This window comes from Equus asinus, chromosome 20, assembly GCF_041296235.1.
Source record: "Equus asinus isolate D_3611 breed Donkey chromosome 20, EquAss-T2T_v2, whole genome shotgun sequence".
In the NCBI taxonomy this organism is placed as follows: domain Eukaryota; kingdom Metazoa; phylum Chordata; class Mammalia; order Perissodactyla; family Equidae; genus Equus; species Equus asinus.
In genome coordinates, this window is record NC_091809.1 from 41,690,446 (window position 1) to 41,714,837 (window position 24,392).

General features: G+C 47.0%; 1 protein-coding gene across 24 annotated transcripts in view; it reads right to left on the reverse strand.

Moving 5' to 3' along the window:
- Positions 1-24,392, reverse strand: part of GRAMD1B (GRAM domain containing 1B) — a 228,332-nt gene that overhangs the window by 43,690 nt on the left and 160,250 nt on the right. For 20 of the 24 annotated variants that reach the window (XR_011495642.1, XM_070490038.1, XM_070490045.1 and 17 more), the window contains one exon: positions 2,529-2,739. Coding sequence is in view for 22 of the 24 variants with exons in the window: in XM_070490038.1 (XP_070346139.1) it covers positions 2,529-2,739 (211 nt within the window). In the remaining 2 variants the exon portion in view is untranslated. Of the gene's footprint in view, positions 1-2,528; positions 2,740-18,412; positions 18,792-24,392 lie in introns of those variants that run through there. The other 4 variants (XM_070490042.1, XM_044751702.2, XM_044751703.2 and 1 more) reach the window with 3 other exon arrangements.

Here is a 24,392-nt window from a genome sequence, read left to right on the forward strand (position 1 = left end):
ACGCCCTGCCTCCGACTTCATCTAACAGCCTCAGCTACTCATGTGGTTCTAAGTCAGGGTTAGTTTGTGGATAATGTGGGCATGTCTCCCATCTCCCTTCCTAAACTGAATGCTGCCTGGGGCTGGGAAACTGTCTTCACACTCGTTTCCCAAAGAAAAGCTACCATTTAGGAGATTTTAAAAATCCTCATTTCTGGGTACTCACCTCAACCCATCACCCGACTAAAAGAGGCACTCTGTAAGTGGTGACCACTGGCCATAAATAAGTATGGCTCTGCTCACTGAGCGCCTTGCTAGGTACAGGGATAAGGGGGTGAGGAAGCTCAGAGCTTCACCTCAGGATGGGAAAGTGTGCAAAGACCGTGGGCAGAAGCAGAGAGAAGGAATAGCCTGACGCCCACATCCAGCGACACCTGCCCTTCTCCCCAGCCAGAGGCATGAGGGGCTCTGGAGGGGCTGACAGAGGTCATCTCAAAACCCTGAGCCTAGACATGCCTGCACCTGCTGGGCCACCTGAACTCAGAGAATTCCGGTGGCTTCCTCACTCTGGCAGAGTTCCTCCTCCCCTGTCCACGGCCAGCAAGCCATCTAAAATCCTCAGAGCCAAGACGCGCTTTCAGCCTGAAGGTCACAGACTGCAGGATTAGCCCTGCAGCCTCTTGTTCTTCCCTCAGGAAAGAGAACAGCTGTTCACCCTCCTCCCCAAAACACTTAGAGAGGCTTGAGACTATTATTAAGTCATCCCTCAGCTTCCTCTTCTCCAGGCTGCATCCATGCCCTCCCCCGTGTATTATTTTTTCCTGAGCCCCGCCGTTCGTTCTAAAATACCTAGTGCTCACCCTCCGCCCCCTCCACATTCTCCTCAGGCCTCTGAGATCCTGGGGTCCTGGGCTGACTCTGGCACAGCCTCCCTGACCTGGTGTCATCTCTGTAGGGCCTGGCAGAGGCTACTGTCAATGTCTACCAACCTCCAGGTGCTGACACCATGCCCTCTGGGGAAAAAAGGTCCCCTCTGATCATAATCCAGGATCCTAAGGACACCCCGAGCCCCGGGCTGGGCAGTGGGTGGGAACAGAAGTGGTGCTCAGGCTGAGCAGCTCTGGGCGGGCAGGCAGAGGGAAGGAGCGGGCCAGCGAGAGCTCCTGAGGTCACTCTACCACACCAGGGAACCCACCTATGGGAACTCGTGACGCTCAATCAATTCACCTGGGCAATCAGGAACCACCCACCAAAGCAGCTGTAAGGTGGTATCAGGCCCTGTAGCCCAACTGAATGGGGCCTCCCTTCCCCAAAGAAAGGAACTAAGCCCTGGCAGGACTCTGCTTCTAGAAGGCACCATGTAAGGAGGGAACAGATTCCCAGACTGAGGCAGTGTATGGGGAGCAGGCAGAGACATGGGGGGACGGGGGTTGGGTCTGTTCTCCAACTTGGGGTGCAGTGGGAATGGTCCCTCAGTGACTTCAAGCCAGCCTGCCAGGGGCAGTGGGGCCGGCCCTTCTGGGAAAGGGACCAAGCAAGACACATGGGCCAAAATGGGCGGGGGCAGAGGGAGGGGTGCGGAGCACTACAGACAATTCAACACCGGAGGGGAGACCAAAGACACAGAGACAAAAGATGGCTTACTTTTGAGAGGCGCTTGTGAGACTAAGACCATGCATGCAAAGAAGGTATTTGGGAAATGGTGGGGAAGAAGAGGAAGAACAAGAAATCAAACGACAAGTTCAGACAGGAAGCCAGCTCCCATGTCTCCCAGGGATCCCTGACTCCCCCCACCCAGGGCCTGAGTACAGCAGAAAAAGGGAAGCTTTCTGAAGGAGCACCTAGACAAAGACATCTCCTGCTTCCCAAAGGACTGGGCCTGGGAGAAGAAAATCTCTGGGGAACCGTAACTAGCCTGGGACCCCCAGGGCTTAGCTTATGCCTATCCCGAGGCAAAGGCCCAGTGCTCCAGTGGAGGTGCCAACACACTTGGGAGGGATGGAGAGGCCCTGTCACCGTCCTCTTGGCCAGACGAGTACCAAGTGGGTTAGTACTGAAGGTAAGGCAGGGTGATGCCCAGGGCGGAGGTTAAAAACAGCATTCTGCAACATTCCATGAGGACTCTCTTCCTGGCACCAGAGTTGTCCCGCAATAATGCTCCCTTTACCCCAAATTTGAAAAAGGAAGTAGGGCTAAACAGCTGACCCCTCCTGATCCCCAGAGCACTCCTCCTGCACATCTTGAGGTCTGTGATGGATGCTCCTGGACTCCTAAAGGGACATACTAGTCTTTGTGGAATCATCCTATTGGCACCAGGGCCCTCTCTGAGTGCTTACCTGAGCAGTTAAAACATAACTAGGGTCTCTCCTTCCTGCCCCACCCTCGCCTCACTGAATAACGACTATCTCTGGGTCTCTAGGGCTAGTCAATCACACCAAGTCCCTCAAGGAAGGGGTTCCCTACTTCACCATCCCCTCAACACCAGCATCCCTGCAGCCAGCTAACAAGGAGGTACAGAGTCCCTGGGGGAGGGGGGGTGTCCATCTCACCTTGGAATTTTTGCCCCCACTCCGGCCAGACTGTGAAGAGCAGCTGCGCTGCACACCCTGCTCCGGTGTGGACGGGGACTTGTCCGAGGAGTGATCTGAGCCCTTCTCCACCATGGTGTCTCCGTCTGGGTTCTGTGGGGTTGGTGAGCGAGACCGCTTCCGGAGGATGGGGGAGCAGGCCGGCGTGCTGCGGTTTGAGTTACTGGCAGTGCTGCAGGGGCAGATGGAGACAGCGGGTAGGGTGGGAAAAGGGAGGAGCAGGAAAGATAAGCTGTCAGTGATTGAAGGCCGAAGATGGGTCCCAAGGAGGCAGCTCAGGGAGCCAGGGTTACGGGCTAGGGAGAAACTGGCCCAACTAGGGACCTACTGCCCCGTAATACTGCTGCTGGCCAGGAGAGGGCGGTGGTGCCAATGTGAAAGGGAAATAGTAAGGAGGGCAATTAGACACTTAGATATCCATCTGTCCATCCATTCATCCAAATACCGTCAGAACCCCTATTATATGCCAAGAACTGTCTAGGAAAAACAGAATTTGAGAGCTGAAAGACTCATTAGAGATCATCCAATACTATCAGCTCATTTTATATGTGCTGCAAATCCAGGTTCTACTTTTTTTTTGAGATATTTGTCCATAAAAATAACAATAATAATCCTACTTTTCAAAGCATCACATACGTATTATTTCATAGGGTTCTTAAATCACTCCCCCGAGGCAGCAGTGACAAGTCCCATAATCCCTATTTTAAAAATGAAGACTTATGTTTGGCAAAGAGAAGCTAAGTGTCCTCTGATGGCAGAGGGCTCAGAAACAAAATTTGGGTGTTCTAACTTGTAACTCATCCACACCATACTATTTCTTTGTAAGTCATATTGGTTCCTGCTCCCCCTGCCCAGGACAAAGGTGAACACAGAAGTCCTCACATTCCATTCCCCACCCCCACCCCCAAATTCATTTCCAAGAGGTACCCTGTACATCCACAGAACCAAATTCACTTACACCAAGGCTTATAAGCTGTATAAATACTTACTACTGGATATTTAGCTTGTGTTCTTAATGGAATAGAAGGAGAAGAGAAGAAGAAAGAAAGAGGAGAGGAAAATTAAATGCAGTTAAGTTCTAACAGGTGTTAGAAAGAGATGGAAAAGGAAAAGGTCAAGTAGAAAAGAGACAGGAGAAAAGGGAAGGAAAGCGAGTGTAAGACTAGAAAGCCAAAGAAGCACAAGGGGAGGGAGTGAAAAGCCGAGGGTCCCTCTCACCCACTCAACAGTCAGAGAGCAGGGTCAGGCTTTGGGAACAGCCCGGATCCGAGGCTGTAAGGGCCACATCATCTCAGCCTTCCCTAAGCAAGTGGAGTGCAGGGTTGGGAACACTGCCATTTGCATGAAGCTCCAGCTGCAACCTCAGATGCCCCACTGGACCATTTGCAATGAAAACCATGCCCCTTTCAGCAGAACCTTCCACTGAGGATCCTTAGCAGAGAGAAATGGAAGGAAGCCCAAAAGCCCAAACCAGGAAGTGTGGGGAGGAGGGCAGAGGGGGCGAAGGTGGTGCTCTAACTTCTAGAAGGAAACTGATGGAGAAAAGGAACAAAGCCGACCAGAGGAAAGGACAACAAATGTGGCCAGAGGATTTATGGAGACACGTAAGGCCCAACGTTTTGCTTTATTCCCAAACAGAATTTAAACTTAGAAATTCCCTTAGAATACTAACAATAACTGTGATTTAAAAAAAGAGGCTCTTCAAGTCCTCCCCCCATCCGCAACATCCTCATCCTGTGACTCTCTATAAATTCACTACTACAAACCTCGCAGAAAGGAAATTACATTCCTTTTCCTCAGTCGGAAAAGCCGAGCCTTAGAATGAAGGCAAGCAGATCCTCAGGCACGTCCTGGGGCGAGTTGGGGGGAAGCCTCCAGAAGCTCCTGCAGAGCAGGCTCAGATGCTCACGTTTCTGGGGTAGCCCTCCTTTCTCATGGGCCAATTTCAACCCACAGCCAAGTACTCCAAGGTGTAAACTGTCTTCTGGGATTCATTTGCCAGAGGAACAGCCGGGAACTCTACCCCTAACCTCAACTAGTTTGCTGGGAGAAGTGCTAGAGTGTGAACAACACTGAGCACAGGCCCATCTCAGACACGGGGAACCCACAGCTTGGCAACTGTCTTTCTTAGATAAGGGACATCTTCACACATGGCGATTCCAGACTCGGGAATGGAAAGGAGATCCTTTACCCTTCCTCAAACTCTGAGTTCCCGCTGACAAATGGCTGTTGAGGGACTCAAGCCAAGGAGTGGGTAAAAATTCTAACCTGGAGGAGACTCACTCCGACTACCCAAAACCACATGAATCTCACTCAACGACCAAAATGTCCATGAGATTCCCTCATCGTTGAGTGGCCCCACATCAGCTGACCCTACATGTCACCCAAGGATACCTAAAATTCTGCTTTCAACACTTATAATACTAACAATAATTGTCAATAAACAACTTACATTGTTATTTGCCACTTTAAACTCTGTGCTTACAAAGCTGTTGATCATCTGATTCTTGAAAATCTCTCCTCCTCTCCCTGATGACACACAGCTTCTCTTCCATTCCTCTTCCTGCCTTGGCTACTGGCTGCTCTCTTGCTCCTCTACCAGAAATTGAGTCCTTCCCCAGAGGTGAGTCCCTCACCACCCAAGCCATCTCCTGCTTTCTATGACTTCAACTATGCCTTGAAGCAGAGGACTGACTCCTCCACCTGCTCCTGGCCCTGATCACATTTTCCAGCTTCAGCCCAACAATCTGCTGCCAGGTGGACATTTCCTCCGAATAGATGTGTCACAAGCACCTCAGACTCAAAACCAAGCCTGGCATCTTTCCTCCCAAACCTCCTCCCACTACTGCCGGTTCTCAACGGCATTATCATTTCCCAGACTTTCGGGCTGCAAACCCAGCTCTTCCATCTCACCGCACAAAAAGTGAGTCACTGAATCCCATCAATTCCATTTCCCTAAAGCTCCTTAACCCATCCTTCCTTTCCATCGTCAGGCCCTGGATCAGGTTCTCAATGCCTCTTGCCTAGACTCTTCCAATAGCCTTCTAAGTGGTCTCCTCTGTCTCCTTTTCCTCTTCATACTCATTCAAACCTGTCATTTAATCTTTCTCAATACAAGCCTCATGTTACCTATCTGCCCACTACTAGCATTCACATTAAAGTTCAAAATCCTCAGAATGGAATTCAAAGTTCTCTATTGAAAATAATTTGACACTTTATATTTCAACACCTTATTGCTCCTTAAACTCTCTTAAAGAGCTCCCATATTCTAGTCCTACTGATCTTCCCCTGGCTTTCTTAATAAGCAGTCTCATTCTCCTGCCTCCTGACTCCCATACCACTCACGACTTGCGCAGGAAGAGCCGTCTCCCTCCGTATCTACCTCCTGTAGTCCTGTTCATCCTTTAAGGTCCATCTCAAACTCTACCTTCTCCAAAACATTTTTCTAAATCTCCACCAATGAACTGACTAAGCATTTAACACACTCTGCCCAGTATCAAAATTAAGGCCGACACACTCCTGGAAGCACACACCTTGGCACCTCCCACATTGCCCAACATGACGCCCTGTAAGTAGTTTGTGTTCAGTAAATGTCTGCTGAACTGAATCTCATTCTAGTGAAGGTCTTCATATCCATGGCTTTAACAATCCCACAGTGTCATGACAGCTCCCAAATCCGTACCTCCAATCTGCTAATATTAATAAAAATAGGTAAAAGCTTATGAATATTTATGAGTTACTGGCACAGTGCCAAGCATTTATCAAGCATTATCTCATTTAATCTCCCCAACTGACCTATGAAGTATTAGTGGACATTACTATTAGTCCTACTTTTCAGGTGAAATTGAATTACTGACAGATTAAGTAATTTGCCCAAAGTCAGACAGATGGGTAAATGGCAGGACAGGGTTTGAAACGCAGGCCTATCTAATTTAAAAGAGCCTGTCCTCAGAACCAAGCATTCGGTAATGTTTGTTTGCTGGGTGAACAGATGGAAGGACGGATGAAGAGAAGGATGACTGGGTAGCTAGGTGGATGGAAAGAAAGAAGGAATCAATTTCCTGACTCCAGTCTTCAAGCCATTCTCTATTTTGCTAGCAAAATGAACTTTCTATAAAGTAAACCTGTCATTTTTGACCTTCCTCTCCCTTGGTTAAACCCCCCTATGGTTTCCTATCCCCTTAGATAAAGTCTGAACCCCAAACCATGGTATAGAATTTCCTCAATTATCTTACTCAAGCTACCTCTGAAGCCTCCACCTTTGGCTCCTCTTCCCAGCACACCCTCTGCCTCAGCCATCGGGGCCTATTTACAGAGCCTGTGCCACGCCCTCTCACTCCTCCACTTCTGATCACTCCTCCTGGCTCTGAAATGGCAAGTTCCCCTCCAATCACCCAACCGACTGACTGTTACACATCGAGACTAAGCCCAAATATCCCCCTTACCCTCTCACAAGCCTCGCCACCATCCTTCACTACACAGGAGGAGACGTTTGGAGCTATGGTTCTAACTCAGCAAAATCGCTGCTAGACTTGCTCAATTCCTAAAACTCTTTTAAAAGGCACCCCCATTATCCTATAGATTTAGATGTCCTGCTGAGCAAACGAAACCATTCCTATATATCTCAAAACCTATAGTATTGTGTCTTTCAAATAAACTCTATGATGTGTCATTAATCTGGTCCTGTCACCATTATCAATAATAGCACATTGCATTATATTTCAGAATCTTGGAATTTTAAAGCTAAAGATGGCCTTAGATGTGCTACAGGAAGGGAAGGAAGACTGGTATTGGAGGAGCTGTTAGACCCCCTTCAAGAGTTGAGAATTAATGCATCCACTTGTAACTTCACATGTAAGAAACCTGAGAAACAGGGAGGTTAAGTGCCTGGCCAAGGTGATATGACTTCCTTTCTGAATCTTCTGTTCCACAAACATTTACTGAGCACCTGGCATAGTGCTAAGCATTCAAGTTCATATTAGTGAGTAAGAAAGGATCTTTGTGTTTGGGACACTGTAGTCAGGAAGAGCTGGACATGGATTCCTCTCATTGTACTATAAGCAGTGAGTGGTGTGACAGGAAAGAGTGAAGGAATCTTAGCCAGACTTGAGAGACAGGCTTCCTTGAGGAGATGCACTTGAGACTTGAGTTGGGTTCTGAAAATTGTATTAGAGTTAGCCAGGCGATGGGCCTGGTAACAGGAGGGAAGAGAGTGTTCCTGAAAAAACAAAACAAAAAAAACCCCAGTATGAACAAAGGTATTAAGGCCTAAAAGAATATGGAATACACAAAGCATTACAAGAAATTACACGCTATTGAAGCATAACGTGATTGAGCTGATGCTTAAGAGATTCCATAATCATCAACTCTCCCCAGTAATAGGTCCACTGAGACCCCCACCAGCCAGCCACCTTTAGCCAACTGCAGGGGGGCCCAGAGGTCATGCACTCATTTCCCATCTCTCCTATTTTTAAGACCTCCATCCAATAAAGACTATTTAACTCTTTTCCTGGTTACCTTGCTAACAAACAGGGCTTCCTTAAGTCTGGCCACAACACCTCATGCTACAGTTTGATCCTACTTCCTACACTTAGATCTAGCTGACATCCTTGAGAAAGAGGGACATATGGAAAGAGGAGAAAGGATCTTTGGGCTTTCTGCAGTGTCTCTCTTTGCAGCATCTCCCACTTACACTCAAGACATGGGAGCCATCACACTACTTTGCTTGGCCTTTTTTTCCCCCATCCTTATACCCAATGTGGTCCTGCAGGCACAGGTAGATTTTGTCAGCAAGCTAGCTCCCTGATCAGCCACCCCAATACTTTTTAGAACCCTGAGCAGAGCAGAGTAGTTAGCTGGTACTCCAGTGTTCCTTGTTTGAGTTAACTTGCTGGCCTCCAGAGAAATTAATAATTTCTGCCCTAGAGGTTGCAAAATGTGTACCTGTCACTCTGCACCCCTGCGCCTCCACCTGCTCAGACTGTCGCAGCTCCTCTCCGTCTCTCTCGCCACGGTGTGTCCCACCGCCCTGGCTCATTCCCAGTCACATTCCCACCCTCCTCCCCCAACCTGGACACTCCACGTCCACTCTCTTGTCTCCTCTAAGCCCAACCCTGCCACGACTTGGACGATCAGATGTGCGGCTAAGTAGTTTCAGTGCCATGGCACCGGTAATTTCGTTAAGATCGTCTGATACATTCCAGACATTCCAACCTAAAGGAAGAGCATTTAGTTAGAAACTTAGAAAGCCAGTTTCAAATGAAACACTTGTTTGCTGAGGGCCTGCTTGGGCCTTGCAGGGTCAGGATTCATTGTCAGTCTGTGGTGTCAGCAGGCTCAGGGCTGAGTCCCAGCTCTGCCACTTGCTGTGTGACCCTGGCCTCTAAGCCTCATTTTTACCATCGGACAAATGAGAGATACTAACACCTACCCCATAGAACTGTTCTGTTAAATCAATCAACAGAAATAAAATATTTAGTGCAGTGCTTGACACATAATAAATGCTATTATTATCTATTATTATTAAGAAGGCTTTTGTTCCTCTCTGTAAAATGTGGAATAAACATCCTTGGCCTCTTTCTCAGAGGGTTGTGTGGACATGCTTTAATGCTCCCAAGCATTACTTTCTATAGTGGGGACCAGATCCACCCGGGGTGACTTACGGTACAGAATGCCAGCCTCACCCCCATTCAACAAGTGAAAATTTCCAGCAGATGGTCTTACGAATCTGTACTTAAAACAAACACCATAGCTGATTCTGACACACTCTAAAATTTTAGAACCACTGCTCCCAAGGACTAATCTTCTAAGTATCAAGGGGTAAGTGATGTATCTGCCCCAGATAACAGAAACCTGCTTACAACTTTTTGAGTGTATCAGCTGTTCACTGTCTACCTGGTGGGTGGACTCGCTGGAATGGTAAGTCAGTTGAGCTTGTCATAAGAACTGCCAATGGAGAAGAACCTGAAGTCGAGCTGATGGGGAGTGGGCATGAGGCTATGATTCTCAAGGTAAGGCTATGGCTCAGTAGCTGACAGGACAATGTCATCTTCTTTTGGTATAGGAGCCCAATAATCACCATTAGAGCTTACGCCCACAGCCGTGTTACAAGCACCTCACCCCTCCTTGCCTTTGGTAGCATCTGGTTAAAGCTGATTCTGATATCTAGTGGTCCCTAATTCCTAACAGACAATTATTCTGTTATCTAGCTACATACCTTCCTTCCCATGCCAATTCCAAAGTTTCATCAATAATCCTCCTCAGTTCTTTAAAATAGCACTGCAAATATCCATGCAAATTAGCCAGCTCCACTTTGAATTTCCCCCTAGCACATGCTTAAGTGTCTGAGATAGGAAGACCACAGGTGTATTTGCATAACATTAGCATGAAATTTACATGTTGCCTGCAAATGCCTCTATTAGGTCTGTCCACCTAAACTTGTTCCAAATTCAGAGCTTACTAGGACTCCCTGAAGGTAGTTGTTTTTCAGTTCCTCTCTTTATTCCTGCTTGTCACTTAACAGTGTCTCTGTACCCTCATAAAACCACAGCAAGGTATCTGGGAATGGCCCAAATCCACAAATCCCAGCAGGGCCCCAAATTCCCCTTGGACCCTCCTCAGAGAGCAAAATACCAAGTCACTTGGAAAAAAATCTTCCCAGGCTTATTTCACTCCTTATCATAACATCCTGGAGCTCCTGTCTTGGCTCCCTTTATCCATGAAAATAAAAACGCAGTCTCAGATCGCCATGGGATGACTGGTGCAGAGAAAGGGCTCAAGCAGTCCAATCCTCTCACTGTTATGGATGGGAAGCACAGGTCCAGAGCAACGACATGACTGTCCACCATGGGGTGAACAATCAGTTGGTCACCTCACCACCCAGACCCAGGGTGTTCAACAGTGCAAGTCTCAATGGCTTTTTCACCCACACTTGTTAGGACACTGGATGGGGTGGAGGTTTGAAAGGATGAGAAATGTACCCTTGCTTCCCCCTAAGAGAAGCTCCCCATGACCATGCGTGGAACCCCCTCTTTGTGGGCCTATCACTTGGAATCTAAACCTGGCAATAACTCTGCCATCGAATTCAATTCCTTCTCTAAGGGAGGAAGCCAGCTGTGCCTTTTGTGTCAAACTGTGGTTTCCTGGTTGAAGAAAGGGGCCGGACAGCTTCTACGAGAGATGTTATCTAGCAGAGATGTTTTGTTATTGTTGTTGTTTAATGGCGTAGAGGTTCTCTCACCAACTTATGCTCCAGCTGAGCCACAGCCTGGTCCCAGCAGGCCACACTTTGGCCTGGATGTAGCAACACGCTGCATTTCAGCAAGGGGTTGGACAGGAGAGGGCTCCCGGGATAATGCCTTTCTTTCCTGTCACAGTTCGTACAATGCCAACTGCAGAGGCTGACACAGAATGGGCCTCCCTGAACTGCTACAAGAGCAAGATTCCAACAGAGATGAACATCTTGTTCTCTCTCATCTATTTGAGTGTCTTGCTGAAATTCCCTGGGGGCCTTCCAGGTTGGGCCCCTGGGTAAAGTATACAAGGTGTGCATGGACAGGCTCTGTCTGAACTTTGGAACCAAGAAGGTGGAACTAATCTGTTGCCAGCTCAGACCACTGGCAGAGATACCTTAGAAATAGAAGCCTGACAATGCTCCAGACTCATTAACTAGCCACTGGTCATCTAAACATCGGCTCACAGGGTCCACACTGGCTCAGGCCCTGTCCTCTCTCTGCATTCTGTCCCTGACTGGTCCCCATTCTCTGTAGATACAGAGTAGATAATTCAGGGTACTTCCTATGGCAAACAAGCTCCACCTACCCAACCCTCCTTCTCTATCTTGTTCAAGTATTTATGGAAAGTTAAAAAAAAATTTTTTAACTCTCACAAGGGGAATGGAAGGTGGCAGAACCCATCCAAAACATTTGCAGCCAGCTGACTAATACCTAGATACATTCTCATTAGTGATCTCCTTAAGCCTGGAAGGAATTCCTTGTTGTGGGGGCCAGTCCTAGCAGTGACTTCAGTTGGTGATGAATTTATTAACTGACAATTAACATAACGGCAAGGTCCATGGACAGTCTTTGGGGCCAAGCAAAGAAAAGCAGGCCTTCAGTTACCCTTCCGCTGGTGTTCTCAATCCAGAGAGGTGATGGGTAGAGAGAGGGCCGAGACTGAGCAAAGGCTGCTCCTCTATTCTGCTCAGCCAAAGAGAAGAGATCCTTCATCACAATGGCTGAAGCCTCCATCCATCCCTCTCCCCCACTCCCTGGCCTTCCTGCAGCTTCTGTTCAGCCCAGAGTTTGGAACTCAATTCAGGAACAGGCATGACAAACACTATTTTTCATTTCCATGGAGACCAGGGCCTGCAATAGAACCAGGACTCCATGCCTGAAATGCCAAAACAGCCTGACCCACTTTTCCCCCTTCCTGCAAAAACAAAATAAGTTTGTTTGGGTCCTGCCAGAGCTGAGGGAAAAACCAGAGCTCCTGTTATCTCTAAGGACATTTTGAACAGGAACAAATTATGACAATCTTTGAAAACTCTGATGATGCCACAGAACCAGCGTCAGAAGTCAGATATGAACTGTTTTACCCAAAGGGCTCACAGGCTGTACCAATCCACTCTGCATCCTTGTCCTAACCTTCTAGAGGAAGAGGTTCTATCCCCTAAGAGATGTACTTAATGACTTGAGATCCAACTCCAAGAATCTGAACTAACGGAACTGTTTCCTCAATTTCATCTTGTACCACTTTCTCCCTCACTCTTTTCTGGCCTTTCTGTTCCTTGAACATACCAAGTTCACCCCTGCCCCAGGATATTTGCACTTGCTCATCCCTCTGCCTGGAACTCTTACTTCAGAGTTTTGAATTTTGGTTCCTTTTCAACATTCAGATCAAAGCTCAAACGTCACCTCCCCAGGGCAGCCTGTCTTGAAGGACCACTCCATCTCAAGTGGCCTCTCTGTCCCCAGGCAATCATTATCATATAATGCCATTTTCCCCCTTCAAGGTACTTATAAGGAGCTGAAACTGTCTTGTTTTTTGTTGCTATTGAGTTGTCCATCACTAGATTGAATGCTCCACAGGGGCTGGGGCCTCGTCTACTACGTGGCTCCCCAAAGTCTCTAGGACAATGACACACACTGGGATCACAGATACGTATTGCATGAAAAGCAACGAGCTCTTTTGAAAGCTGATCATTCTGGGCCAACCCTGTGGCTCAGTGGTTACGTTTGCGCACTCCACTTTGGCAGCCCGGGGTTCACCGGTCCAGATCCTGGGCGCGGACCTAGTACCGCTCATCAAGCCACATTGTGGCAGCATCCTGCATAAAAGAACTAGAATGACCTACAACTATATACTGAGACTTGGGGAGACAAAAAAAGAAAAAACCATGGGTGGGTGAAAAAAAAAAAGCTGCTCATTCCACTGTTCAGCCACTCTGTTAGCTATTTCTTTCTTAAGCCTGAACCAAATCTGCTTTCTTCTAACACCAGCCCATTGGTTCTTATTCTGACTTTTGGATCCACGAAAACTATAATATGACATCACTTCCAGACTCTTTGCTGGCTTGGTCACTTTGTCTAGACATCAGTGTAAATGTCTGAGTTTAAATTCCAAACTGGTTCATGTCCTTGAGAAAAAAAATCACTTTATCCTTCTGTGTACCTGTGTTCCTTGTCTATTGAACAATCAAAACCTACCTTACTAGGGTGAGAGGCAGAATCTTAAAACAAACAAAATCATCTAATTAGATAGTGCATCCCCAAAGTAAAGGGCATCCTATAACTGCTCAACAAGCAAAAAAAAGTGTTAGAAGTAGAAAGCAAATTCCCAGTTAAGACACTGAATCCTGTTTCTAACTTCCATCCTTCCCACATGGCAAAGACAAGGGATGGCGATACAGACTGTTGCTATTCAATCTTCAGCTGGTCCCTCCTTCCACGGGGCTGGGAGGATAAAGACTTCTATGAAGCAGAAGACCCTGAAATTAAACACAGGAACTAACTCATGTTGTACAATTTCCTTTCCCTGAGATTTTTCACGATGGGACAAATGCCTAACGTTTGAGAGACCGTCCTGCTGGGTCCACAGGCAGTATTAGCTGAACTGATCTACAATAACAGTCTGTAGTTTGGAAGGGGCCTCAGTGGTCATGTGAGCCAACCTCCCACCGGATGCAGGAATCCCCTCTGCAAGGCCCTGACCACAGCCATCCAGACCCTGCTTCTGATTTCCAATGAGACAAAAGGGCTCACCAGGTGGCCTCATACATGTTTGGAAAGCTCTAAAGGGATTTTTAAATGCCATGGTCCTTGTTTCTCCATGATTCTCTAGATCGTTATCCATCCAGCTGTCTCTACCTTTCAGTCTTTCAAAATTAAGCTAACCTTGCTGACTCGATGTCATTAAACAAGCATTTATTGAGCACCCACTATGTGCCTCCAACTTTGTGATACTTATTCATCCTGAGGGCCCCATGGGGCAGCGACTGTGTCACGGTTCTCTGTAGATACGCAAAGATTGAATACACAGTATTTAGCACAATATTGGGTACACAGTAGGGACTTAATATTTTTAAACTTGACTACTATCAGTCTCAGGCAAATTTAAGTACGATCCCACCCAAAGTATTTCAGAAGCCTCACCATCCAGGAGAATGGGACCTTGTGAAAGGAGAAAAGGTGCTAAGCTATCCCAGGAAGCTCCATCCTAGAAAGAGATTTCCAGTCCACTGGGAGGCCACAAACCACTGGAACAAGGCAGGGTGGAGTTCAACTGAATGAACTTCCAGCTTCTAAGTTTGCTCATCAAGGGCCTCTCCCCCATCCTCAGCAAGAGAAATGAGGCTACTGAAACTGAAAAGAACTTGCACAGGATCCATCCATCCACCTACGCCACAAACAGTTGAAGAGACCAGGCTCCGTGCCAGGCAGGTAATGTTCTAAACATTAGGGACACAGGGTTTACCGCTAAGGAACTCACCACAATCTAGTGGGAGATGCAGACATGTCATTAAGTAACAGCATGCAGTAAGAGCTACTTGGATTCAGTCAAAACATCTCCCGTTATGACCTGTGAAGGGAGCCAGGCAGTCCTGACTCAGCCCCTTCCCTGTGTGTGATCTGGGGGCAAACTACGCAAGAAGAATGAGTGTGGATGCCACCGAATCTCCACAAAGACTCAAGGATGACAAAGAGCATATAAAGGATTCATCGTGAACTACTGAGAGCAGTAGCTTCTCTGAGACAGAGGGACTCAGATCTAAATTAGGCAAAGGTCCAGAAATGAGAGCCAGGCAGTCTGGGCCCCAAGTTAATTTAGCATCCCCAGCTTTCCCTCTGGTCAGGGCCACACCACCTCAGGCACCAGAGGTCAGAAGAAGGCTCCTAGCTAGGCAGTCAGCGTGTGCAGGGCGTATGTGGATGAGACGAAATGACAGCATTTGGTGCACCGGGCCCCTCTTATCACTCCTCCCTAACCTTGTGGTTAGAGCCAAGTGTATGGTTAATCCCTTCCTGACCCCTAGGGATTCAAACCCAGTCCGTACTTACCTTCTGCTAGAGATCAAACAGAAACAGACCCAAGAATACCCATTATGCTAAAATCACAGAAATTTTAGAACAAAGAAGATGGGAAGAGGTCAGCCCATCTGCCTGGCTGCAGGCAGATACCAACTCACCCAAGAGAGGCTTTCTCCTAATTTAAAGTAGATGCAGGGTACAAAATTCCAGGACTTCCCTTTGTGACCCTTCTCAATGTCGCCTGCTACCATCAGGAAGTTCGTCATGATTGCAACAAAAATCTGCTATGATGCACTTAACACCATTTTCTTCTATTCCAGCTTTCCCAGACATGAGGTCAGCTATCACCTGTCTTCTGTTCCTACCCTCTTTCTTTCAGTGGAATGATTCTAACTCCTCAAACCTATTTTCAGAAGTTAAAAATCATTTCCCCTACATCATCTCCACCAAACCTTTGTTTAGATTACACCTCAAGTGACAGAGAAGTATTTTATTGATGACGTAACTCATTTCACCTTTGGGCAACTCTTTATTTTAAGCGCCAACTGTTTCCTGTGGTTTCCTACCAAAGGTCCTACTGCTATTCACTTGGCAGCCATAGAATAAATCTGATTCCTCTTCCACATGCAATTTGAACATGGCTCTCATGCTCCCTCAGTCTTTTCTCCTCCAGACTTGCTGGTCCCTCCAGCCATCCCTCACAGAGCGTGGCTATGGATCCCTCAGCCATTGGGTTCACTCTCCTCCGAATGAATTCCAGTTCATCTCAATCCCCCTTAAACTGTGGAGCCCAGAAATGGATGTCATACTGCAAGAGAAGCACTCCGATAAGCTCAGAATAGAGCAGAGCCGTCGCCCCATGTGCTTCGGAAATCAGAGCAAACATATATTTTTGGAGTCATCTTCTGAATCAGGGGAATCTGGAATTAGTCACTACTCTCTTATGAGTCTCTGGCTACAGCCTGCAGGATAAGGAGAGTGCATGCATGTGTAACATATACGTGCAGATGCCCATAAGGAACACCCCCCACTCCTTTCCCCAACCAGACAAACCCGAGTTCCGGTGAGATGGTGAAGAATCCACCCACCTCTCATCCAACTCAGGTTATACTACAATTCTGAACATTTACATGAATATCTCCAGGCCAGATGCAAAACCACAGCCCCTAGAGATTCTCTTATCTGGAGATGTCAAGTCCTTAGCAAACGTTTTCCCTCCTAAATCCAAACATTTGTTCCTTGAATCTTTTTGCCTGACTTACAGATAAGCTGACTGGCCAATGGCAATACTGTGAGGTTCCAAGCTCATTAGGAAAACTGAATCCAGCCCTGTCTCGTCCGTAACCAAGAACAGAAGGGTGTGTGTGTGCAAAAACGTGTATAGCAAAGGCTGCCTGCACCCTTCACGCTTTTCCAAGAAGGTCTCGGGTGATCGTCAGGGCCTTCTAAACAGGACTGTCTAATTCAGGGGTCAGCAAACTACAACCTAGGGAGCAAACCCAGCCTGCCACCCATTTTTGTATAACCCACGAGCTAAGAATGGTTTTTACATTTTTAAATGGTTAAAAATAAAAAGAGTATCTTGTGATACGTGAAAATTATATGAAATGAAAATTTCAGCGGCCATAAATAAAGTTTTATTGGGACCAGCCACGCACATTGGTTCATACATTGTCTATGGCCATTTCTGCTGCACAAAGCAGAGTTGAGTTGGTACAGCCAAGACAGCATGGCGAGCAAGGCCTAAAATATTTACTCTCTGGCCCTTTACAGAAACCGTTGGCCAATCCCTGGTCTAACAATGTATGACCTTGAAAAGGTCTTTTCCATGAGCTTCTCCTCTGTCAAGTTGGGGACGAGGGCATCTGTGTCTCACAGACAAGGAACCTGTGCTTGATGACTCCGTAAGTTGAGGGAAGGGGCTGCCGGCCTGCTCCCACCTGCAGAGGAAATTTGTAGGGCCAGGAAACAGGGGAGTTTTTTCTACGTAGAATGCTAAAAGCTCCCATTCCTTCGTTCTCCCCCAAGGGGGTACTAATTTCCACAGCCTTGACCCTGACACTGTCCTGCCACAGGCAGCCCCCGAAAACATCCCTTTCTCCTTCCCTTCTTCCAAGGCCAGCTTTTTCCACCCTCGTCCTAAACTTTAAACTCTGGAGTACTATCCAAGGCCAAGGCGAAAAACGTGCCCACGGCTCAAGGCTAGCTGTGGGGGGAGAGAGGAGAGGCAGGAAGCAGAGGGGTGAGGGGGTGGCCACAGAAGCACAGTTTGCTAGCAAGTGTCAGAGAAGGCAAAGAGGCAAAAAAAAATCCCTTCCGCAGCCCTGGCTGAGCACTTGGCTGAGTCCCCAAGGAGACAGAGCTCCGAGTTCTCCCCTACCCCTCCACTTGCCTAAATCAAGCAAATAACTAACAATGCAAGGAGGTGTGGGGGAGGAAGGCCCAGCCACTGGGTGTCTATTTTCTGAAAACACATGGCAAATCTCTGAGCCAAATGCAGGCTAAGCCAACGAATAAACAAATCCCTTTATTTCCCTGAGACGGGAGCTATCAACTTCCCCTCTCACCCTCTCCTTCCGCTAGCCAGGTCCATCCGTCCCATGGCTCTCTCCCTATGGGAGAAGCAGTTTCTGTCCATATCTGAGAAGGTGGCCTGTCTTATAACCCGCCAGCTTGCCTCCCTCCCTTGCTAACTACTGCTCTGGTCACCTCTCCCCCACCAGGGGCACCCCAGAGCTACACTGGTGGGGAGAGAGCAGGAGCACATGGCCTGTCCACACCTCCCCCAGAAGCTCGGGCCAGCTCTCCATGACGCACCGCTAATTCAATCCTCTGCCCTCCTTTCTCCAAGTTAGAGGACCCTGAGTAAGTCTTGCTGGCCAAGGGTACCCTAACAGCCCCAACTCAACCCCTCCCTCCAGCCGACCTGGACCCACCCCTCAGTGCTCCAAAGCTCAGCTCAAGCAGTGCTGCTAAGAAAGAGGGGAGGAAGGGGGAGAGAAAAGCTAGGGAGGGAAAGGAATGTGGCATCTCTGCAGCATGATGTCACACTGCCTGCTTTCTGATCCCCCAACACAGAACAGAAGCAAACAACATGGACTCCGGATTTACTCTGCCTTGAAAGGTTTGTGTTCTCAGCAGCTCTGAGCAGCCTGGGCCAGCTGGAAAAAGCACACAACCAAGCAGAGAGGTCTTCGCTACAGCCCCCAGGGCCCCAACCCGACCCGGGCATAGCCACCCCTTCAAAAAATCTCCCGAGGAGACAAAGATAGACTGACACGTACACACACACAAGCGTCAGCACGAGTTAGCACTAACCTGGAAGCCATTAGGAACGGTAGTAGAGTGCAGTGCAGAGAGGAACTCATTCATTCATGCATTGGGCAGTGGGGGGCGGGGGCGGGGATCGGGGGCCCTGAGGACGCCGGAGGACACTCACCTCCATGACCACCCCACAGCCCAGTTTCTAACGGGGGAAGGAAGTGGGGGCAGGGTTCTCATAAGCTGGGGGAGCTTCCTTTCTCTGCTGTTTCGCACAGCTCTGGAATTTTAAGCATGACTCCCCTTTATTTTCTTTGCCCCCACGTCCCTCTGCGGCTGTTATTTGGTGTGGTCGTGCAGCCGTGCAGAAGTCCCTCTCTCCCTCACCCTTGCTCCCTTTCTCTCTCCCTCTGCCTCTGCCTCCCTCACAGACAGCTGTTCGCCAGCTCCTGCACGCACGCGCACAGGCACACTCAGACACGCACCCCTCTTTGCGCACACACACACACGCGCGCGCACACACACACGCGCACACACCCTGCCGCCTGCCGCTTTACATAATGCAACTCTTTGGTGCAGTCAGCTTGCCAGCTCTCAATTATTCATGCCAGCTTGGAGGACAGAGGCGCTGGGGCTGCGGGCGTTATTTCCTCTTCATCCGCAAATCTGACAAAACACAAGCTGATGCTCCCGAGAGATTCTGCTCCCTTTGCTGCCATCAATTATCTCCCAGGTGTTGCCTATTAGGTCAAGCTGTATCAAGGAGGTGACACTAAATCAAAACACAGGCGCCTGGCTCAAAATAGAGCCCTGCATCTTTCAAAGGCTGACAGCTGCTCTCCCTGCCTGAGCTTTGGGAACAGAGGAAAAGAGGAAGGCAGCACTGGAGACCAGAATCTGCAAAAGAAAACGGCTGAGGGCCTCTTCAGGGGAGCCTCTCCCGGACTTCCAAGGGAGCCAGCCGAGACACCTGCTCCCTGAGCAGGTCAGACTCTGAGGGATGAGAAAACAACACTTAAGTAAAGCATTTACATTCACGACAAAGCAAGGTCATCTGAGTTTTCACACTCTAAGCTGCGCCTCCGAAAATCATTTTCTCTCCTGTCCTTTCACGGAAATGCAACATTGGTACTGAAATGGCCCCCAGATGAATGCTGGGTCAGATGAGAGGTATTCTATCCAACGACAATATTAACGACTATTTTGAAAGTCACTTACGGCTTACAAAGCACTCTCACTCCTGTTAATTCATTTGATTTCCACAACAATCATCTATATATAGGCCTCATTATGACCAAATCTAACATAAGGATGCCGAGCCCTGGACGGGTGGAAGGTCCCAGGGCAAGAAAGGCTAAGCTGGGAATCCAGATCACCTGACTCTAAACCCCCATGATAATGAGCTACCTAACCCACCAAGTGCGACTGTGAATCTGGGGAGAACCACCCTCACCTTCTGAGGGGGTGGTAGTGGAATCCCAAACCAGGGACAAAACAGACAACAAAAACAACAATGATGGTTAGCCCGCTGTTTCTCAAAGTGTAATCAACTCAGGATCTTGTTAAAGCACAGATTCTGACGTTGTGGGTCTAGGGGAGGGCCCAGGGGTCGACCTTTCTAATGAACTCCAAGGTGATGCCCATGCTGCTATTCCACGGACCACACTTTGAGTAGCAAAGAGGGAGCTTATGCTTCCTCGCACTTTGGATGTTCCTACAGGGTTTTGTCTTTCTGCTGCAGCTGCACAGGAATACATGCTGAAGGTGAATAATAATTATAATCCATTGATGTCACCTGTGTCCTACTCCCCAGACTCATGCTGAGAGCTAATACTTCTTGGGCAACTGCTGGGAAAAGGTCTCATCCTGGAATTGCCAAGCACTACAAGCTCATCATGAAAGGCCTTTTCAGGATTGTTTCTGTTGGCAGCCTGTTAAGAGAACAGCAGCTTCAAGGTATCTAGGAAGCACCTGCGTTCGGGCTATTTCGCCCCCACCTCAGTTACCTAGAAGAATTTCAGCTCCAAAGAAAGTTGTACTAGGGCCAGCCCCAGGGGTCTAGCAGTTAAGTTTGGTACACCCCGCTTTGGCAGCCCAGGTTCAGTTCCAGAGCATAAACGTACACTACTCGTTAGTGGCCATGCTGTGGTGGTGACCCACATATTAAAAGGGAGACTGGCAACAGATGTTAACTCAGGACAAATCTTCCCCAGCAAAAAAAAATCTTGATTTAAAAAAAAGCGTACTGGTAATGCCCTAGGATACAAGCCCTACCCCAATTCTACCCACCCCTACTCATCTGGCTCAGTTCTGCTTCTTCTGAAACGTCTTTCTTGCTTTGGAGGGCCCACCTGCCTCCTATTTTGTTACTCCATGAAAAGATCTTGGACTTCGGAGTCAGACCTGCATTCAAAGCTAAGTGACCCTGAGTAAGTCTCCCACCTACCCCCACCTCAGACTCAAGTTTCTTCATCTGAAAAAGTCAGTAACATGTATTGCCTCCATTACATTGTTGAAACTGATGAAATAAAATAAAGGTGTGGAAAAGCACCCAAGAGAAGTTGGTCACCTCCTTCACTCCTGCCTTTATAAACCATAGTACACAAGTTAGAAGTTAATTGTAGTTTCTGTTGTTCCCTCTGTTGGTTTTATCTCCCTAAGAAGATTGTAGGCTGTTTCTTTCATGTTCCTCCAACACGTAGGTGTACTGGGTACGGCACAGGTAGTCAGTAAATATCTTTGCACCGAATGTCCTGTCCTCCATTAAGACAGTAAACGAAGGGGCTGGTGAAGTCAACCAGCCAGCACCCTAGTCCTGGCTTCCCCACTCACTTTGTGACTCTGGAAAAATCATGCCAACTTTTCAGGAGCTTTGCTTTTTCCGCTATAAAATGCACAGATTCATCTTTCTTCCCAAACAGCTCTACACAGCCCTGTATCGTTAGTATCTTCATGGTGAGACCGATACTAAGGGTTAAAACGGCAGGGTCACAGATCAGACAAACCTGACAAATGCTGGTTCACTCAATGACTAATTTTGTGACTTTTGAAAAGTTAACCTCACTAAGCTTCAGACTTCTTAATCTTTAATCACAAAAATAAAAGAATCTTACTGGATTGTGTGAGTATTAAATGAGGTAAATACATGTAACAAACTTTTCACTATGTCTGACACAAAGTATCTGTCCAGTAAATGAAAACTATTATTATTACCGATATTGGTCAAAACCAGTAGAGGCTGGCCCAGTGGTGCAGCAATTAAGTTTGCACGTTCCGCTTCGGTGTTCCAGGGTTCAGATCCTGGGTGTGGACTTACGCACTGCTTGTCAAGCCAAGCTGTGACAGGTGTCCCACATGTGAAGTAGAGGAAGATGGGCAGAGATGTTAGCTCAGGGCTAATCTTCCTCAAAAAAAAAAAAAAGAGCTATTTTTTAAAAAAACAATGAAAGAAATCTTCTAGTGGCGAGACAGGTATTCAGAAGCCTTCAATTGAATCTGAACCTAAGAAAAATCTCAAAAGCTCCTTAAGATACATAAGGTATGTGCACAGTATTTCCTCAGTCACCAAAATGTCCTTTGTCTGCTCCTCCCAAATTGTACCTCATAAATAATAAGAAAGTGACAGAGTAAGAAATCAGATGGATTATGTCTACTGTGTTATAAAACGTAAGCCTTTCTTTCATGATTAGAAGCTCCTCACATGGGCTACATAAAACCAAAATTATCCTGGTAATAAACAGAAACAGAAATACTTTCTATGTGCAAGGCAATTTGCTAAGTCTCTGATATGAATGATCTCATTTAATCCTACCAACAACATTTAGAAAAGGTATCTATCACTCCCAAAGAGGTACAGGGTTTAGTAACTTCCCTATAGTATTTAGTTAATAAACAGTAGAGTATTAGTTAATTTCAGTATCTGAAATCCAGATTGCCACTCTTAACCATTATGTTGCGTTTGAAAAGCAGGTGCTACTGACTTGTCATCAGGAGGGCAGGGGGCTATTTTTTACTAACAGAGTTTATAGATTTGCTCTGCTCCCCTCATCCTCCTTGAAAGTCACGGCACAAACTGGGAGAAGGCCAGCTGAGTCCAAGAGCGCACCCTGTGACCATAACAAAGCCAAGTGGACTTCCACACATGGAACTTCTCGGGCCCCCAGACCCAATCTCCACATTTTCACAGCTACTTGGTGCATAAATTCCCAGACTGCTTTTCTGCAAATGAATTGAGGAAACTGAGGTATAAGTAGGTACCTTTTTCTGAATTAAACCTTTCCCTTAGAGATACAGAAAACTGACATCAGCTTCTATTTTTGAAAGGAAAAGAGGTTTCTGGGAGTTCTGTGCAGAATCAAAAGCACTTTCTAAAGAGCACTCTGGAGGAATCGGGGGAAGAAAGAGAAGTTAAGGTACATCTGCAAATCCAAGTGAACCAATTAGTCCCATTCTGTAAAATGAAGGTTAGTGTCTACACAGGATCTTGTTCACCTCAAGCGTTTAATAACTGTTGTTGATAAGAATGACAGATAGAGCTGAGAAAGGATAAAGTCTTATTACATCTTTGAACCATACTCCCATTCCAACAAAAACAAGACTTTTTACATAGCAAGTACTTCAAATATTTTAACTAAATCTGAATTTGTTGAATTGTGGGGAATGATAGACAAAAGTAAACCTGATTATATTACTATTATCATCCAAACCACAGATGCTTTTACAAACATCAAGGAGCTTCCTGAAGTGTGTGGGGTAAGTGAAAGAAGGAAAAGGAACAGAGATCTAACATCTACTGAGAATCTACCACGAGCTAGGTACATATTTTAGTTACTTACACAACTTTTATTTAATCAAACAGATGAGGAAACTGAGTATAGAAGCCTACCCTTACCCAAGGTCACGCAGGTATTTCTCAAATCGATGTCCACACCTCACCATGCTACCTCCAGAAATAACATCTACTAAGTAAAAGGCACTTCAAAGGTTACTGCATTTAATCATAACCGGTTACCAGCACAATACTGCATTTAACTCTCAAAACAACCCTGCAAAGTAAGTTCCATTGCTCCTCCTTAGGCCAGTTGCCCATTTACTGCCCCTCAGCTCCAAATCCACCCTTCTTCGCCCCACCTTGTGATGCTGCAGCTGCACCTTGTGAACATTTCGCCAGCTTCCCAGTGAGTCTCACTGGCACCCCACAGCAGAGAGTTTCCAGTTTATCTGCTCCAGCCTGCAGCACCTCAGGAACCTACTGAGCCACATCCTCTCCAACGACCTCTGAATCTTAGCCTTGCACAGGGGGCACCCCTAGCAGTTCGTTCCTTCACTGAGCGCTCTGCCTCAATCTTACAGGTAGTGGCTTCTTCTTACATCTATCTGCTACTCCTGCATTCTTCAGAGTCCTCTGTACCTTTTTACTTGTTAACGATTCTTAATATTAAATCTTTCCCGTTCAATTTACTAGTATGGTTTCTATCTCCTGACTGGATGCTCAATGATATATTACTATAGTGATGAGCAAAAAGCAGCTCAGATGAGTAAGACACCATCCCTGCCCTCAGGTTATGCAGTAATAATAAAATGGCTAAAAGCACTTAGAACATTCTATGAGCCAGACACAGTTTTTATACATTTAATAGGTAATTTCCTCAATTAATCTTTGCATCAATGCAACTTTACAGATAAGGAAATTGAGATATCTCAGAGATTAAATAATTTTCCAGATCACCTAGATGGTAGATAGAGAAACCAGGACTCATCTCCCAACATTCTGACTCCAGAGTCCATTCTCAGCCATGGTGCAATGCTGCTTCCATCAACTGGCGGTAGTCAAAGAGCGAAAGAGGGCAAGGAAGCAGAAGTGGAACATAAACACAACAGTCTTTCATAAAGTTTGGAAGAGAGAAAAAAACTAAATTGTTAGCCAGAGAGGTCCACATATGTCCAATGAATTAAAAAAATGAGAAGGGGCCATTAAAGGTCTTTTAAGTCAGCCCCTGTGGTATACAAGAGTTGGAGCACCCCAATCATCAGATAC